A 19,414-nucleotide genomic window follows, 5' to 3' on the forward strand; every position below is an offset into this window, starting at 1 on the left:
CAGTTCAGGTTTCAGTCATGGATCTATTAATACATCCCATGGTTTCTGTTCCTCTGCTGTCACAGCCTGGGCTTTTATTCTGAAGGATTCTTCAGGGAAACTTTAGAGGGAGGAAGATAATCAATAATCAAACAAACCTTTGATCATCCTCATCATTATCTATTAGTTACGTCACTGTTTTGACCTGAATCAGCTGATCTCTGTTTCCGACCTGAGATTGATTAACTCTGATTAACTCTGATTAACTCTGATTAACTCTGATTAATCAGGTTATTGATCCGGCAGACAGGGGGTTAACCATCTGACGGTGACGTCACAGCAGCAGCGACTTCCGGTTCTTCAGAGAGAAACACAAGACAGAAGAGCAGCGGAGCGCGAGGACAGGTGAGTCTCTCCTCTTCAACTATTAACCAGTTATTAACGTGTTATTAACTGTTATTAACTGTTATTAACGGTTTATCTAACTAACTGTAACGGTTTAATTAACGTTAAACTGAGACACGTCACGTTCCCGCCTCTTTTTAAACACTTTACTCTGTTTACATCTGGAAAAAACAACCAGAAAACTGTTGTAATGTGAAACTATGAGAGAAACAGGTAGAAACCATAGAAACACAACACAACAGTTATTAAACTAACAGTTATTAAACTAAAGGGTCATCCAGAGATGGACAGAGTACTCCACCCCAGTAGTTGAGTAAGAGTACAAATACTACTGGTCAAACTTTACTCCGTTACAAGTAAAAGTAGCTCAGTCCACATGTTACTGCAGTAAGAGTAAAAAAGTACTTGCTTTTAAAGTTACTTTAAGTCAAAGTCAGAGTCAGAGTAAATGTCTTATTGTCCACGTCAATGAATGACTCTAATAGTTTGTAAATGAATGTAAGGAGCTTTTAACTCTTGTTAGTGAGAATGAACTCTTTGCTGCTCAGCTGCACTGATGTGCTGCTTTTAGGGGTCAGGGTTTCCTTCTCTGACAAACACAGCTTGTGTCCAATAGGATTTTAGAAAAAGACCTGAAAGTAACCAGTACTTTTCAGCCTTCCTACTAATTAACTCCAGTAAAAGTACTAATATTTGTCTTGGAAATGTATTCAAGTAGAGTAATAAGTACCAAAGAAATCTAATACTCAAGTAAAGTACAAATCCTCTGGATATGTACAGTAGGCTACTCAAGTAAATTTACTCCATTACTGTCCACCACTGGGGTCCCTGAACACAACAGTTATTTAACTTAACTAAAGGGTCATTGAACACAACGTCCTCTTTGATTCTTCAGTCTCATGATCTTCAGCTTCATTAAGTTTATAAATAAAGAAACTTTTGAAGAACATTTTTTAATTTACCTTGAACACATCATGACTGCAGTGTGTGTGTGTGTGTGTGTGTGTGTGTGTGTGTGTGTGTGTGTGTGTCCCTGTGTGTGTGTGTGTCCACAGACGATGCTGTGTGTAGCGGTGTGTGTGTTCGTCCTCTCTGGACTCGTCCAGTCCGGACCGACCGACGTCCACCGACGCTCCGGTGACCTACGGCAGAGCCTGGACCCTGAAGTGCACATGAACATTGTGAGTCATTGTGAATCAGGAAGTAGCTACATTGTGGGGATGAAGGAGGAGGCGGTTGCTACGGGTTACAGGTAAAAGTGGAATAATGTCAGTAAGTTGAGTTATATAGCATCATGAAAAGCAGGAGAAGATAAAGGATAGGTAGATCTCACGTTAGACAAACACAGGTGTATTCATAAGCGTGGAAACAGAGAGAATAGTATTATGGTCTTTATGGTTTTCTTATCTTCAGATTGACTCATTAGGTCGATGTATTGTATATGTATTGATGTACAGTATTGTTTGATTTTGTTTTTGAAACGGTGAGTGCAAAGTATTTGATTAGTAAATCTGCGGTTGTGAATATGAGCTTTGGCTAAAAATAATATCAAATTAATTATATAATATTGGTTTAATTGAGAAGCCGAGACTGAAAAGAAACCAGACGATACATTTTGATAGTCCAAAGCAAAGTTGTTGTCAAAATGTTGACAGATGAAAGTAGTTAGATTTTGATGAGGACATGAGCAGAGAAGATGTTGAGAATCAGAATGAGCAGAGTTCATTAATGTCTTTTTTATACCTTTGCATAAATAAATAGGAAGGATTCTCATTGTGAGTCCAGAGAGACTTCCTCCTTCAAGTGACGATGCTCATCTCACATCCCTTCTTACTTCTTACTTCTGCTTAGAGTTTATTATAGTCGTTATATAGTTTATAGTTTATAGTTCTTAGAATCCAAACTCATTTCATCGTTGGAGAGAGATGTTTCCTGGCATCAGTAACAACGTCTGGACTCAGTTTAAGACATTTTTTTGTCCCCAATAAAGTTAAAGAAATACATATTAAAGTCTTATAGATATTATCTCTGTAATGAATTGATTAACAGATTTAGACCTGATGTGTTGCCTTCATGCTCCTTCTGTAAAAAAGAGGCCGAGTCCTGTTCTCTCATGTGTTTTATGGACGTTCCTATTCTACTAATCTTTGACTCAAATGTCTTTATTGATTTGGGAATCTCTGATCACTATTACTGAAAGTTTGGTCTTCTTCTTAAATGTTGAGTTAATAACATAATAAAATTGCTGTGTCTGTTGGGTAAATTCCACATACACAAAGCCAGATTTCTCCAGGCGACGCCAAATGAAACTTTATCTTTTTATGACTTTATGTCTGTAAAATATTTAAAAACAAGAAGCTTTGAAGACATCCAGTCTTATGGAGAAGATTATAGTCCATAATATTACTAGATAAAACCTCTACTGTTGTTTTTATCATAATAATCCTGAGGCATCCGGATACATTGTCTTTTTATTTGATTTATTTATTATTTCATTTAGTTATTTTTGTCAAGCTCTAATCTATGTGTCATGCTCTCTCTGTATGATGTCACTTCCTGTCAGCTGACCATGTGACCATGTGACCATGTGACGGGGGTCAGAGGTCAGAGGTCAGAGGTCGTGTTTACCTGAGCAGCGTGAACCCGCTGACAGCGCCGTAAAGTCCCACGCTCTGTTTGTTCAGTGAACACACCAGGTCATTGATCCCTGAGTATCTCAGTCCGAGCTTTTCAAAATAAAAGCTGAGGCGTGGCGGTGGCCTCTGCTCACTCTGACCTCTGCTCCTCCAATCACTGACTCACCCTCACATGGAGCTGAGTGCAACAGGAAGTTCCCTTTCACAATAAGGTTCTGCTATTTGTGTTCAGATGTGTGTTAAAGGACAAATCCGGGCAAATTCAACTCGAGGCTGTATGTTCCTAACATTTTAGGTCTAAAAAAAGGAATCTGAAGATTTTTCTAAAAACAAGTTCATTTTTAGGTGATGAGTCTTATTTTAAATGGAGAGAGATTAGTTTTGACTAGAAATGAGACATTTGGACAAGAAATAAGACAAATATTCTTGGAAAGATGTTGAGTTTTTGCAGTGAACACATCAACTCTGGACTTGCTTGAAGTAAATAAACTTCTGGCTGCATGTTTGAGTCGTCATCTGACGCTGTCTGTGGCTTTGAGGGATGGAAACAGCCTAAGCAGCAGAACTTCAATCCGCTCCCATTCATCGCTGCCGTGGCGACGCGGGGACAGACCATAACTACCGCAAAACAGGAGAATTAAACTGAAAACATTCAGATTCCTTCTGTTAGACCTAAAATGATAGGAACATACAGCCTGAGCTGAATTTACCCGGAATTGTCCTTTAAAGGTGTGTTGTGTTGTTCCCGTCAGTCAGAGATCATTGTGTTGTTGTGTTGTTGTGTCGTTGTCAGTCGGAGATCATTGTGTTGTTGTGTTGTTGTGTCTCTGTCAGTCGGAGATCATCCGGCGTTGGGGCTACGGCGCCGAGGAGCACGAGGTCCTGACGGAGGACGGGTACATCCTGACGGTGAACCGGATCCCACAGGGAATCAAACCCACTGCAGGTCAGACGCTGCTCGCTATACATATATATATATATATATATACTCAGTATACTGCTATATATATATGTATATGTATATATATATATATGTGATAGCCTACTCAGTATAAATACTTCAGTATAGCCAGTACAACTAAACTATCTAACTAAAGTAAATGTCAGTGGTTCTCAGAGTGGGGGGGTTGACAGGGTTCAAGGGGTCCACTACTTTTTATTGACATTTTACCACTTTTTACTAGAATTTTTTAAATTATTGTTTGACTTTTTTTATTTATTTATTTTTTTTTTTTACCACTTTTCCTAGAATTTTTTTTGGAGAAATGTTACCCCTTTTTGTATTATTGTTTGCCCCCTTTTTTTTTTGAGACAGAGCAATTTTGCCACATTTTTCTATAATCTTTTGAGAAATTTTACCACTTTTTTTGTTTTTTTTACATTTTACCACATTTTTTCTAATTTTTTTTGCCAAATCTTACCACTTTTTCTAGAATTCTTTGAGAAATTTTACAATTTTTTTCTCATTAAAAAAAAACAACTTTTTACTTTAGAAATTTTACCACTTTTTTTTTTTAGAAATGTTTCAACTTTTTTGGAGAAATTTTACCACTTTTTTTCCAGAAATGTCTCTATAATGTACGGCGCCTAATTTAAACGTACATTGATTGTTTGTGTATTTCTGGTGTTTGCTTCAACATGTTGTCCAATGGGGGTCTGTGGTCTAATTTGGGTCAGTTTTGGGTCGTTGATGTAATAGAGTTTGAGAACCAGCGTCTATGTGATATCTGGTTCTGGTTGTGGTCTGACCAGCTGAGTCTGGACCAGGTCTCAGGTCTCTCCGTGTCTCTGGTTCTGGTCCTCAGGTCCGCGGCCGGCGGTGCTGCTGCAGCACGGCCTGCTGGCGGCCGGCAGCAACTGGATCACCAACCCGCCCAACGGGAGTCTGGGATACGTCCTGGCCGACGCCGGCTACGACGTGTGGCTGGGAAACAGCCGCGGCAACACCTGGTCCAGGAAACACCAGCACCTGCAGCCGGACCAGGACCAGTTCTGGAGCTTCAGGTACTGATGACATCACAGCTCTCTCAGTGACATCACCGGTCTCTCTTTTCTTTTCTTTTTTTCTTTTTCCTCTTAATTTAAAGGTACAGTATGTAAGAAATCTAAAGCAACTGGCTGTAAAATCCTCCTAATACGTCACAGAGACTCAGGAATAATGTTCATATAACATGATGAACTCACCAACAACAATAGTACAGCCAGAGTATTCGCATTAAAAATCTGTTTGCAGACTGCAAATCATGTTTATGTTTTGAATTTACGTGTTGACATGTTGCGCCACCTAGCGCTTTATAGAGGGAGTTGAATTCAATTAAAAAATGAGAAAAGGTTGGTTTGGAGGTTGCACATTTTTGCTTATGAATAAAGTATTTACCAAATAAAATGAAAAAATCACGTGTCTCTGTGTGACATCACGTGTCTCTGTGTGACATCACAGCTATGACGAGATGGCGCTGAAGGATCTTCCTGCGGTGGTGAACCACATCCTGAAGGTGACGGGACAGGAACAGATCTTCTACATCGGACACTCACAGGGGACAACCATCGGTAACACACACATAGACACACACTAACACACACACTAACACACACACACACACCAACACACACACACACACACACACTAACACACACAGACACACACACTCACACACTGCAGCTGAGCTAACCGTCTGTGTCGTTTCCCAGCATTCATAGCGTTCTCGGCGCTGCCTGAACTGGCCAGTAAGATCAAGCTGTTCTTCGGTTTGGCTCCTGTTGCCACGGTAGCGTTCACCAGCAGCCCCATGACCAAGCTGTCGGTGCTGCCGGACTTCCTGGTCTGGGTGAGTCGCCGCCGCCGCTAACTAGCTGCTAACTAGCCGCTAACAGTCTGTTAACTAGCCGCTAACTAGCCGCTAACAGTCTGTTAACTAGCCGCTAACTAGCCGCTAACTGTCCGTTACCAGCCGCTAACTAGCTGCTAACTGTCTGTTAACCAGCTGTTGACCAGCTGCTAACTGTCTGTTAACCAGCCGCTAACCAGCTGCTGACTGTCCAGTAACCAGCTGCTAACCAGCTGCTAACTGTCTGCTAACTGTCTGCTAACCAGCCGTTAACTGTCTGCTGACCAGACACTAACTGTCCGCTAACCAGCCGCTAACCAGCTGCTAACCAGCGGCTAACTGTCCGCTAACCAGCTCCTAACTGTCTGCTAACCAGCTGCTAACTGTCTGCTAACCAGATGCTAACTGTCTGCTAACCAGCCGTTAACTGTCTGCTAACCAGCGGCTAACTGTCCGCTAACCAGCCGCTAACCAGCTGCTAACTGTCTGCTAACCAGATGCTAACTGTCTGCTAACTAGCCGTTAACTGTCTGCTAACCAGACACTAACTGTCCGCTAACCAGCTGCTAACCAGATGCTAACTGTCTGCTAACCAGCTGCTAACCAGCTGCTAACTGTCTGTTAACCAGCCGCTAACTGTCTGCTAACCAGCTGCTAACTGTCTGCTAACCAGATGCTAACTGTCTGCTAACTAGCCGTTAACTGTCTGCTAACTAGCTGCTAACTGTCTGCTAACCAGATGCTAACTGTCTGCTAACTAGCTGCTAACTGTCTACTAAACAGATGCTAACTGTCTGCTAACCAGATACTAACTGTCCGCTAACCAGCCGCTAACCAGCGGCTAACTGTCCGCTAACCAGCTCCTAACTGTCTGCTAACCAGCTGCTAACTGTCTGCTAACCAGATGCTAACTGTCTGCTAACCAGCCGTTAACTGTCCGCTAACCAGCCGCTAACCAGCGGCTAACTGTCCGCTAACCAGCTGCTAACTGTCTGCTAACCAGATGCTAACTGTCTGCTAACTAGCCGTTAACTGTCTGCTAACCAGACACTAACTGTCCGCTAACCAGCTGCTAACCAGATGCTAACTGTCTGCTAACCAGCTGCTAACCAGCTGCTAACTGTCTGTTAACCAGCCGCTAACCAGCTGCTAACTGTCTGCTAACCAGCTGCTAACTGTCTGCTAACCAGCTGCTAACTGTCTGCTAACCAGCTGCTAACTGTCTGCTAACTAGCCGTTAACTGTCTGCTAACTAGCTGCTAACTGTCTGCTAACCCGATGCTAACTGTCTGCTAACTAGCTGCTAACTGTCTACTAAACAGATGCTAACTGTTTGCTAACCAGATGCTAACTGAGTATTGATGACATATTGATGATTTATTGATGGATATTGATGAGTATTGATGACATATTGATTAGTATTGATGACATATTGATGAGTATTGATGACATATTGATGACATATCGATGAGTATTGATGACATATTGATGACATATCGATGAGTATTGATGAGTATTGATGATTATTGATGGATATTGATGACATATTGATGGATATTGATCAGTATTGATGAGTATTGATGACATATTGATGAGTATTGATGCCCCTCCCCTACAGGACTTATTTGGGCGTAGGGACTTCCTGCCTCAGAGTCACATGATCCAGTGGTTTGCTGAACACGTGTGTGGGAAGAAGCTGCTCAGCGAGCTGTGTGGAAACCTCTTCTTCGTCCTGTGTGGCTTCGACGAGAAGAACCTCAACATGGTCCACACGCCTGCTCATTAACATACTCATTAACATATTGATTAACATACTCATTAACATATTGATCAACATATTGATTGGTGTTGCCACGGTGATGTGACTGTGACTCGTTTGTTTTGTTTTCAGACTCGGACCCCGGTCTACACCACACACTGTCCTGCCGGGACCTCGGTCCAGAACATGGTCCACTGGGCCCAGGTAACTAAGCTAAATTATTTATTAACAATAATGAAATTAAACAAGTATCGTAACCAAATTCCTAGGTGTCATAGTTGATGAAGCCCTTTCATGGAAAAACCATATTGACTTGGTGTACAAGAAAATAACTAAATCTTATGGTGTTATCTGTAGAATTTCATCTTTTATAATAGATCTTGTTTATTAACACTGTATTATAGCTTATTTATCCTACTGCAACCATGGGCCAGAATATAGTCAACATCTCTTCACAATTTATTGTTGTTACAAAAGAAATGTGTTAGACTTGCCACTGCCTCGTGTTACCTAGCACCAACTACTCTTTTGTTTAAGCAACTTAAAATTTCCATTTCCATTTCTGAAATTAACACTTATCAAATATGTATTTTTATGTTTAATTGCTCTACAAATGCTGCATCTTTTCCTGTTGTTTTCAATGACTTTTTTGTTGCAAAATTTTCCACTATTCACTCACACCCAACCAGACAAGCTAATCATATATCGTAAATGTTCTCGTACAACATTAGGGCAGTTCAGTATTAAATTCAGAGGTATTTTAATCTGGAGTTCTAAACCTCATATAATTACTAAGTGTCGGTCTATTTCACTGCTCAAATGTTCTACTACGTGACTACGTTGACATGTGCTCTGCTGTTTCAGGCCGTTCATGGAGGGAAACTGATGGCGTTTGACTTTGGACCAACAGGAAACATGAAGCACTACAACCAGGTGAGACACTGACACCTGACACTCTGGTTGTCATGACAACCGATACTTCGGTACCAAGTCGATGCCAAGACGCAAAGAATCCGTCGGTACCAGATAAACGTTGCGTGGTTGTACATTCTGCGTCTCTGGTGAACGCCACGTTAAAGTTAGAGCTCATGACGTAAACATGACGTAGCACGTGTTTCTCTCCGCTCTGTCGTCATGGAAACACGGCGCTCTGCCAGTGGAGCGGCGTGAACGGGACAGAAAGTTTCATGTGAAAGTGTTTTTTGATCAAGTCATTTAGGAATACAGGTTTGTTCGACTTCCACTGCTACAGACCTCCCTGACACACAGGAGGCTTTTATTGTGAAATGCACAGCTTCTGTTTCCTCTGACTTCCTGTCTCTCTCTCTCTCTCTGTGTGACATCATCACTGTGACATCATCAGTCGACGCCGCCTCAGTACCGCGTGCAGGACATGAAGGTTCCCACGGCGCTGTTCTCCGGGGGTCAGGACACGCTGGCCGACCCCAAAGACGTAGCGCTGCTGCTCACTCAGGTCAGAGCGACGCTGCAGCCAGGCCGATGCTGCCTGGCACTAAGTCAACTAGAACTGTCAAACTAACACATTACACACCTGTCTTTATTCATTCTATTTATTTTAATTGTAATAATTATGCAACATTAAATGAAGACCTAGAATTCAGTATCCCCAAAAGTGTATTTTTGAAAAAGCATTTTAAAGCATTTCTAATATAGAAATGTTGGCCTTCTTTAAAATATGAAGATGCCGTTTTGAAGAAATTGAGCTGATGCTTTTTAATTATTCTTTACGTAGTGTTGTTTTCAATAAAGCTTTATTTTTTTGAGTTACATCTGTTTTTGTACGTCTCATCTCCTTGGTCAAAGCCACTCAACTTTGGTTTGACTGATGTCACCTGGTGTAATTAATAATTAAAAGTTATCTGCTTTTGCAAATGAACTCTTCGTATGTCCATCTACTGTGATTCAGCCTTTTTTTCAAAGAGAGTTCTGGAACACAGTAACGGTCAAATAAAATGTTTATTATTTAGGTCTTTCTTTATAAAATATATTTCATGTTATTGGACAAAATTGTAGTTGGTAAAGTGAGAAGTTAAACTACAAAAACTGACCTGAAAGTAGTTGAAATACTCGACGCAGCAGAGAATCTGATGGTGATGATGATGATGATGGTGATGTAGTTGATGATGTAGTTGATGATGATGATGATGATGTAGTTGATGATGATGATGATGATGATGATGATGATGATGATGATGATGATGTAGTTGATGATGTAGTTGATGACATCATGGTCCCCTCTCTGCAGGTGCCTCAGCTGGTTTTCCACCAGCACATCGAACACTGGGAACATCTGGACTTCATCTGGGGGCTGGACGCTCCGGACCAGATGTTCCCCTCCATCCTCAAGCTGCTGCAGGAGCATCGCTAGGCAACGACGCCCCATCGCTAGGCAACGACGCCTCATCGCTAGGCAACGCCACTTCCTGTATGACCTCATCGCTAGGCAATGCCACTTCCTGTATATGACGTCACAGCCCAGCCTATCATGTGACTGTACACTCGACTGACATGTAGCGGTGTGTGTGTGTGTGTGTGTGTGTGTGTGCGTGTGTGTGTGTGTGTGTGTGTGTGTGTGTGTGTTTCCTGTACTGTGAACTGAACCGGTTTCCGCTGGTTTCTCATGTTTACACGTTAACGGCTCATGTTTGGATCAATAACATTGATTACTGATCAGTATTATTATTAGACACAATTATTCATTTTTTAATAGGAACTTCAGCGTCCAATCGTATGTGAGCTGAGCGCTGGTGGGCGGGGCCTAATGCTGCTCGCCGCCACCTGATCGTATGTGAGCTGAGCGCTGGTGGGCGGGGCCTAATGCTGCTCGCCGCCACCTGATTTTAACCATGAACCTTTAACATGTAACCGATCGTTTCTAATCTGTTTTTAATAAAGTGAAAATCAATAACGGATCAATAAGCAGAGTGAAGCGGTTTATTGACGAGCAGCTAGAGAGGAGGAGGAGGAGGAGGAGGAGAGAAGAGGAGGAGGAGGAGGAGGAGGAGAGGAGGAGGAGAGAAGAGGAGGAGGAGGAGGAGGAGGAGGAGAGAGGAGGAGGAAGAGAGGAGGAGGAGAGGAGGAGAGAAGAGGAGGAGGAAGAGAGGAGGAGAGGAGAGGAGGAGGAGGAGAGAAGAGGAGGAGGAGAGAGGAGGAGGAAGAGAGGAGGAGGAGAGGAGGAGAGAAGAGGAGGAGGAAGAGGAGAGGAGGAGGAGCTAACGATGACCTCATAGTGACGTCATCACCGGTGTAAACGGAGGTAACCATGGAGACGAGAGTCACTGCGTCTTCCTCAGCATGGCAACGATCTTCTTGAACTTCTTCCTGGTGGCGACGTCCAGCGGCCGCTCTCCGTCCTGCAGCGAGGGACACACAGGGAATCAAACCTGCTCACTGACACACACACAGACGGTGGCGGCGGCGTGGTGCGTGGTGCGTTTGAGGTCCGGTGGTTACGTTACGTTACGCTACGCTACATTACGTTACGTTACCTTACCTTACGTTATGTTGTTACCTTACGTTATGTTACCTTACGTTACCTTACGTTACGTTACGTTACCTTACGTTACGTTACCTTACGTTACGTTACGTTACCTTACGTTACGTTACCTTACGTTACGTTACGTTACGTTACCTTACGTTACGTTACCTTACGTTATGTTACCTTACGTTATGTTACCTTACGTTACCTTACGTTACGTTACCTTACGTTACCTTACGTTACGTACGTTACGTTACATTACCTTACGTTACGTTACCTTACGTTAGGTTACGTTACGTTATGTTACGTTATGTTACGTTACCTTACGTTACCTTACGTTACGTTACGTTAAGTTACGTACGTTGTTTCTGATGTTGACGTCGGCGTCTCGGTGCAGCAGCAGAGGAACCAGACGACGACTCTTCCTCAGACACACGTAGTGAAGAGCTGAGTTCCCCTTCTGATGAACATATGGAATATTATTGGATGGAAATATATTTAACTAAATACTTACTATCTGGGTTTGGTCTCATCTGAAGTTATCTGGGTTCATTATTTTGCACCTATAGCTACAATCTACTGGAAATTATTTGGTTACGTAATCACATTCACATTCAGAATAATGAAAACAAACGATTAATTGCATGATTTTTTTATATTATGCATCTGTTTACTACGACGGAGTATTAGGACCACATTGACAGATAAAGTCATAAATTTACCACTTTATTCTCGTCGAAAATGTACAACTTTATTCTCGTAAATTTATGACTTTATTCACAAGTCTGTGTTGTTTTTTTTCAATGTGGCCCTAAAACTCTGTAGTAATTTACTTTTATTTATTTTCAATATCACAAATTATATGAATTTTTTTACTGAGAAGTCTGGAAAAAGTCTGGAATTTGGAAATTGTGTAGGAACCCTGTGTGTGTGTGTGTGTGTGTGTGTGTGTGTGTGTGTGTGTGTGTGTGTGTGTGTGTGTGTGAGAGTGTGTGAACTCACGTAGTCGACAGCGTTGACGTTCACGTTGCTGCTCAACACGACCGTCATCAGAGAGCAGAGCTGCCGCTGTTTCTGTAACTGCAACACAAACACACACAGACACACACACACACACACACACACACACACACACACAGAGACACACAGAGACACACACTAGTCAGAACCTCCACTGTTCAGCAGTGATGTGACTAACGACGTCGTTACACCTTAAAAGTAATATAGTTACTATATATAGTTACTTTCCCCAAAAAGTAACTGAGTTAGTAACTGAATTACTACATGATAAAAGTAACTAATTACCAGGAAAAGTTACTATTGGGTCACTTTCTTTGATAAAATGCTCAAATATGTCAGATTACTTGGACCTCCCCTTTAACCTCCAGTTTATGTGGAACTAACCAACTAACTCAGTATCCCTCCACTCAGGCGGAGGGATACTGAGTTAGTTGGTTAGTTCCACATAAACAGATTTTTTCAGACCAGTTCATGAACTGAAACTAAAGTGTTTGTAATGTATAACGACACTTCAACAGGTGTGTTGTTGTCTAGAGTCAGTAACTGAGTTATAACGGAGGAAACAGTAACTTTATGATTACTGTTACTGATAAAAGTAGCTGTTAGTAACACTGTTATTTTCATCACTGCATACAATGCAACTTTTTGACATATTTGAACTTTTTCTAAAAAAAAAAGCAACTCAATAGTTACGTTTCCTGGTAATTAGTTACTTTTATAATGTAGTAATTCAGTTACTAACCTTTTTGGGGGAAAGTAACTAGTAACTACAACTTATGACTTTTTAAAAGTAACGCAACCCAACGCTGCTGTGTTCAATCAATCAATCAATATAAACTTTATTGTCCCCGGAGGGAAATTTGCTTTGGACAATCAACTTCTCCAGCAGCTGCATCTCATAAAAACACAAGACAGACACAACAGTACGTTTAAATAACGTCTAAACATTTTCCATTCACTCCTGAGTGTCGACAGATAGACCAGTAGACCAGATACTGCACAGCCCTCGTTGTCTTGTAGTTGCAACCAAGAAAGAAAAAATAAAAGTAAAACCTACAATAAATATGGTAAATAAATAAGTACAAGTATAGTATAAGAGTCTATAAAGTGTAGAGTGTCTTGGGGACTTCTAAAAGATCCTAAAAACCAGTAGATAAATGATCTCCAAAAAAATAAAACCTATTTAAGAGGTGGATGGATGTTGGGAGGAAAGAGAGCTTGTAGCAGTTACTTTTACACCTGCTTGCTCTGTATCCAGGGCCGGCCGCTGGCATAAACCCTCTATGTGGTTGTTCAGGGCCACAGCCGTTAGGTGGGGGGCCACATGATCAGAAAGGTACCGGGGTTCATCAAGTCATTTAAACATCCTGAGGTCTGCACGTGCAGCTATGAGCTTTATATGTAATGTGAAGTCAATACTCAGCTTCTTTTATCTCACATTGGAGACATTTGGTGAAAATAGAACGGCAGAATGACAACATTTGTGCTCAAAAAGCAATCTTACAAAATGTCATTTTAGACTTGTTTTCTACACGTATCTATTACTGTATTCATATCCTATTTCAAGCACCAAAACAGTTCATTCTCATGACTGAAGGAGTGTTTTCACAAGGGATTTGAAATGTTTCAAAAAGCAGACCTCAAATTTGCAGCATTTGGCCTAAATTATTTCTTTCTACAGTGTTCTAGGACAAACTGGCCCCAAAATCCTAGGGCCGGCCCTGTCTGTATCATCTCCCCGAGGGCAATAATTCATGTTCTTGATACAGAATATGTGAAGGATCGTTTAAAATGTGATGTTATGTTGGATTGCGTTACTAAAGAGGAGCGGTGGTGGGACGCTGAGGGGCCGGAGGGTCAGTGAACGCACCATGAGGAAGTATCCCAGCAGCAGGATGGGCATCAGCACGGTGACCAGCAGGTAGTCGAGTAGAGACAGACCACGTTTAGACACGTAGTGAAGACACGTCCTCTGTTTCTGAGACACACACACACACACACACACACACACACACACACACACACACACACACACACACACACACACACACACACACACACACACACACAAAGGTAATTCAACAGGAAGGACGACGACAACGATTCAACACAAACGTCTGAATCCTGAAGAGCAACAAGCTGCTGATTGGACAGAGAGAACACTGCTGTGGTTTAAAGGGATAGTTCAACATTTAGTCAAACTGGCCCATTGCCATAATCCCTATAGTCATAGCAGTAGGTTCGTTACCTTTAATTGTCGGTGCAAGCTGTTTTTAGAACGGCGGAGCAGAGCCGTGAGCTGCTCAGAGCTACGCTACGGAGGCTCATTATGGGATTTCTTGGTTTCACCTCATCAAACTCATCAAATACACAATCCAACAACTCCACAACGCTCTGGTGGACAAGTTGTGAGCTGCACATTCACCACGCTATGAGATAATAACACAACGTTACCACACAGAGTTGTTTTAGAGGGAAATACAGAGACTGTTGATGAAAAACTGTCCCTGAAGGCAACGTGCATCAGCGGTTTTACATGAATTTCCCTCTAAAACAACTCTGTGTTGTTTTGTGGCTGCGTGAGAAGTTCTTCTGTGTTTACATCAAACATCCATCTTTATTATTACTTTATTTATTATTATCAATACTATGAATAATCTTGCTGCTATGAGCACTTTGCACTTTGTCCACCACATACATGTTGTTGTCTAAGTGTTGTCCATTGTCTAACTGTGTCTGTTTATGCCTCATCTTTGTATAGCCTAGTAGCTTGTATTCTGTGTATTTTATTACTTTTATGTTATGTGTAGGGACGACAGATGGAAATGAGCTGGGAGCTAAATCTGGTGCAACCATCTTTTCATTTTTTTTCCCTTTAAATGATTAATGTAATTGCACATTGTCCCTTATTAAACTAATAAACTAAACTAAACTAATGATTTATAACGACAAAAAAAAGTATTGATTTTGGGTGAACTATCCCTTTAAAGAGGCTGTTCCTCCTGTTGCTGCTGCTGCGTTCAGAGCTATAAACTCTTCTACCTTATTGGTCAGGTGGACGTCGGCTCCGTTGTCCAGCAGGTACTGGACCGTCCTCAGGTTGCCACGGCGACAGGCGGCGATGAGGGGCGTGTCCCCGGTGCGGTCGTCACGGGCGTTGAGCCGCGCGCCGTCGTCGCTCAGGAGGAGGAACAGCTGCTGCACGTCACCGTCGTAGGCTGACTGACAGGTCGGCTGCACACACACACACACACACACACACACACACATGACCTCTGACCTCACACACTTTAAAGGGATAGTTCACCCAAAATTGAAATTCCCTAACTCATGATCTCCTCCCCCTCATGTGGACTAAGAGCTGGGAGAAGTTTCAGAGTCCTCCGTGGCTTCTCTGAGTTACAGGGGGTCTCGGCGTAGCAGTGCATGTCCATATGACGGTTGTCAATGGATACCAACTGTCTTCGTAACAAAAAGACACACCAAAAAACATCCAGATACCTCCATGCTGCTCGTATGTAGCGGTTCGTCAAATTTGACGATCCAGGAAGAGGAGCTTGGAGAAGCTTCTGCTACAAACAAGCTTGAAATATAGACTTATTAAATTTTTTTCAGTACAATTTCTCATGTCGGGGCTTCAATACCAGAGGGACATTACATAGCAGCATGGAGGTATCTGGATGTTTTTTGGTGTGTCTTTTTGTTATGAAGACAGTTGGTATCCATTTGCAACCGTCATATGGACATGCACTGCTACGCCGAGACCCCCTGTAACTCAGAGAAGCCACGGAGGACTCTGAAACTTCTCCCAGCCCTTAGTCCACATGAGGGGGAGGAGATCATGAGAAGGGAAATTTGAATTTTGGGTGAACTATCCCTTTAACAACTATTACAAACATGTTCCTGGGGGGACGAGAGGCCCGGAGCGACACCTGGACTACACACGGGGACCACGGCAACAGGTTGGGGGGGGGGCAGCCTGTCAGACCTGAACCTGCTCCACATTCCTTTGTTTTTTGACTGTTGTTTACTTGTTTTTATTTGCAATTATATCGTACACAATCCCATCCCCGACCCCGCAGAATATGAATACTACACACGATAGAAAGCAGTTCAATACATATAGCTACCACACAATTCTACATAATTACATTCAGCCAATGGAAGCTTTGATTAGAGGGATTGTTTTCATCAGAGGCCCCATTGAGACAAAGTGTTGTGTTGTCCTTCACACTGCAGCTACATCTCGTTCTCAGGTTCAATATGACAGAGTTTCATCCACCGTGGTTTCAGAGTTGGTGCAGTTGTTTTACAGTTTGTTAAACTACATTTTCTAGCAGCTGTGGTGGAGAATAGACTCAGTCTGTTCTGCTGCTGCTCCACATTCCTGCTTCAGGCTGATCAGCTCCAGATGCTCTGACTCCTCTGAGCCGGGGATCGAACCTCCGATCCCTGTACCCACTGAGCCGCTGAGCCGCTGAGCCGCTGTCCCCTCAGGTAACAGGTACACAGATACACCTGTTACCTGTTACCTGAGGGGACAGCAGCTCGGGGGGGGGGGGGGGGGGGGGGGGGGGGGAGACGTCTGTGAGCTGTTTGTTCTGCAGCTCAAACACAAACTGTTGGTTTGGTCTCAAACACGACGACTCAGTCACTGGGTGAGTTGGTGTAAACCACCGCCGGCTGTGACAAAAACATGATATTAAAGCTTTTTATTCAGCACTTAAAGGGGACATATGATGCTAAACTCACTTTTTCATAGCTTTAGTGTATTTGCCTCCTCACCCCTTAAACATCAGTTTTGACAACTACGTCAACATTTTGTAAACTGCCATAGTAAGAAAACGTGTCTCTTAACAAGCTGTTTTAATTTCACCCGGCTTATTACATCACAAGCCGGGTGATGGTTACCATGGTTACCTCAGCTACCAGAGCGAAGCTTCTAAACCGTCCGTTTACAGCAGGGCTGTGAAACTGGTGTGTAGAGAACCAGCTGTTTTTCTGACCAAAGCCTGTTACTAACATTACTGTTAGACATCAAGGTGCCAGGTCAAGAAGCAGAAATGAGCAGAATATCCCTTTAATGTATTTTATTCAGCACTTCAGTAGCCTAATTATTATCAGTGAGATCCATAGTCTGAACCTGAACCTGAACTCCTTCATCTTTGTCTTTGAAGACCAAGACAAACTGCAAACAAAGAACTAAACCAGACTGAACTAACAACACAACACAGACACACAATCAACCAGATTTCAGTCTGATGAGTTTAACAACACAACAACACAACAACACAACAGGAGAACAAATAGAGGAGAGAAACACTGTGATGCCTCAGGCTGAGTGTGAGTCTGTCACATGGAGCTGCTGCTGCTGCACAGGACCAAACTGGACTGGACTCAAACACAGTCAGAGGATTCAGGACTTGGATGGAGAAACTGGAAGAGTTACAACCATGTTCACCTGTTCACCTGTTCACCTGTTCAGCTGTTCACCTTTCTACCTTTACACCTGTACACCTTTATCTGTACCTGTATCTCTACATCTCTGTGTCTGTGTCTGTCTGTGGCAGCGACCTTAGCGATGCTCCTCCGTTCACAGCTGTTTCTACCTGAGCGCGTGTCGGTCGGACACCTGTCTGTCACACTGACGTCACACTGACGTCACACTGAAGCTGAGTTTCGGTGTAAAACACAAAATAAAAACACTGAAATAAAGAATAATAAAGAGTTGTTACCTCAGAGTAAACCAGCCCCATGTCTGTGTGTGTGTCTGTCGACCGACCGGCGGGAGGGAACTCACCTGGAGACGTCAACACCCCACACCTGCTGCACGCGCACTTCCTCTCTCCTTCTTTCAAAATAAAAGACTCGTGCTCTCTGACTCTGTCACTGCTTTTCATTTACTTTAAATCAAACCTCGACAGTTCATTTAAAGGTGAACTCGTCCCGTCACAGTGTGAACAGGACGGAAGTAAATACATTTAATGTTATTGTTCAGAAATAAAAGTTTAAACTGCCTGCTTTTATTTTGTAGTAGCAGCTGTGTGACTTCCTGTGTGTCACCGTCTCACTGCGGAGGAGTTGACGGATCAAACTGAAGGAAGAGAAAAGAATTCTTCTATCTGTGATTCAGTCATCTGACTCACACACACACACACACACACACACGCCTGTTCACACCTTGTTGTGATGAGACGAGTCCTCACAGGAACCAGAATCAGAGGCCAGATGAAACTGGATGAGAACAGATACAGATACAACCAAGGAGATTAAATCAGTAAATAAATAAATAAAAGTGATGATATTGATAGAGATACAGTAACATTCAACAGGTAGAAGAATTACACAAAGAGAAAAGGAAAGAGAAAGAGGAGGAGGCCGTGTTGGCTCAGGGGGGTTCTGGAGTTGCACCTTATGCTCCACAGGGGTTCACCTGACAAAAAAAGTGCATAAAAACATAATTAAAGGGATATTATCATTTTTTTAAAGTGTGGTTGTATGATCTCCAAATATCCCCTAAGTACTTTAATTGCAGTAGAAGACTCTCTGCACTCCTCCCGTTAGCAACGCCAGCCCATAATAGCCCTGCCCAGAGATTTACAACATACAGTGTTGTGAACAGACCCAAAGAAACGGCCTATTTTCACGGCCTAAAAGAGGTTTTACCTGAAAAAGAATACACAGTTCCATTGTTCACTATAATATAATTTTTTCCAGCCCTTCAAAGTGCAGGAAAAACACAGTTTTTATTTGGACCTAACCAACTCACGTATCCCTCCACCCAGGGTTAGCGCCGCCGATCAGCAGTTGGTTAGGTCCAAATAAAAACTGTGTTTTTCCTGCACTTTGAAGGTCTGGAAAAAAAAATTTCTACTGCAATTAAAGTATTTAGGGGCTATTTGTAGATTATACAACCCCACTTAAAAAAAAAGATACTATCCCTTTAATATTGACAGGACTGGTCCCATGTCTGTTGGCGCCGCGGCGGCTCAGAGCAGCGTCCAATCATCAGAGGGTTGGCGGTGGTCCATTTACCATTTACCCTCTGAATGTGGTTTTGATCTTTTCAAGACTTGAATGCAGCATCAGGTCAGAGGAGCTGCTGGGACGAGTCGAGTGGTAAGAAATGTGCATGTTTAAATGAAAACAGATGTGAACCACAGACACACCTGTATGAGGTCATCAGGTGTCAGGTGTACGGTGGCCCTGAGGGGCCAAACACAACAGCCAATCAGAAAACACAACAACTAAAGAGAAAACGCAACAGTAAATTTGTCCTTCAGGGCCA

General features: G+C 42.6%; 2 protein-coding genes across 2 annotated transcripts; one reads left to right on the forward strand and one right to left on the reverse strand.

Annotated features, from left to right (window-relative positions):
* The first annotated feature begins 272 nt into the window (after positions 1-272).
* On the forward strand, positions 273-10,540 carry lipf (lipase, gastric). The gene is made up of 11 exons (XM_083994425.1): positions 273-384; positions 1,440-1,565; positions 3,855-3,966; positions 4,826-5,024; positions 5,461-5,570; positions 5,712-5,848; positions 7,467-7,613; positions 7,740-7,811; positions 8,472-8,540; positions 8,971-9,081; positions 9,874-10,540. The coding sequence occupies exons 2-11, from the start codon at positions 1,443-1,445 to the stop codon at positions 9,994-9,996; spliced, it is 1,203 nt and encodes a 400-aa protein (XP_083850551.1). The 5' UTR covers positions 273-384; positions 1,440-1,442; the 3' UTR covers positions 9,997-10,540.
* A 292-nt stretch (positions 10,541-10,832) lies between these two features.
* On the reverse strand, positions 10,833-17,903 carry ankrd22 (ankyrin repeat domain 22). Its single transcript, XM_083993848.1, has 6 exons — positions 17,862-17,903; positions 15,169-15,360; positions 13,997-14,104; positions 12,109-12,186; positions 11,468-11,566; positions 10,833-10,981 (listed from the first exon to the last, which is right to left on the reverse strand). Exons 1-6 carry the CDS (start codon positions 17,880-17,882, stop codon positions 10,904-10,906), a joined length of 576 nt encoding a protein of 191 aa, XP_083849974.1. The 5' UTR covers positions 17,883-17,903; the 3' UTR covers positions 10,833-10,903.
* Positions 17,904-19,414: the final 1,511 nt, after the last annotated feature.

Source organism: Trachurus trachurus (genome assembly GCF_905171665.1).
Source record: "Trachurus trachurus genome assembly, chromosome: 19".
In the NCBI taxonomy this organism is placed as follows: Eukaryota; Metazoa; Chordata; class Actinopteri; order Carangiformes; family Carangidae; genus Trachurus; species Trachurus trachurus.

Coding starts and splice junctions, on each gene's coding strand:
- lipf (XM_083994425.1), top strand. CDS start 1,443: ATGCTGTGTGTAGCGGTGTGTGTGTTCGTCCTCTCTGGACTCGTCCAG. Junction 5,025..5,460: donor GACCAGTTCTGGAGCTTCAG/GTACTGATGACA, acceptor GTGACATCACAG/CTATGACGAGATGGCGCTGA. Junction 5,571..5,711: donor CTCACAGGGGACAACCATCG/GTAACACACACA, acceptor GTCGTTTCCCAG/CATTCATAGCGTTCTCGGCG.
- ankrd22 (XM_083993848.1), bottom strand. CDS start 17,882: ATGGGGCTGGTTTACTCTGAG. Junction 14,105..15,168: donor ACGTCCACCTGACCAATAAG/GTAGAAGAGTTT, acceptor TGTGTGTCTCAG/AAACAGAGGACGTGTCTTCA. Junction 10,982..11,467: donor ACGTCAACATCAGAAACAAC/GTACGTAACTTA, acceptor CCCTCGCTGCAG/GACGGAGAGCGGCCGCTGGA.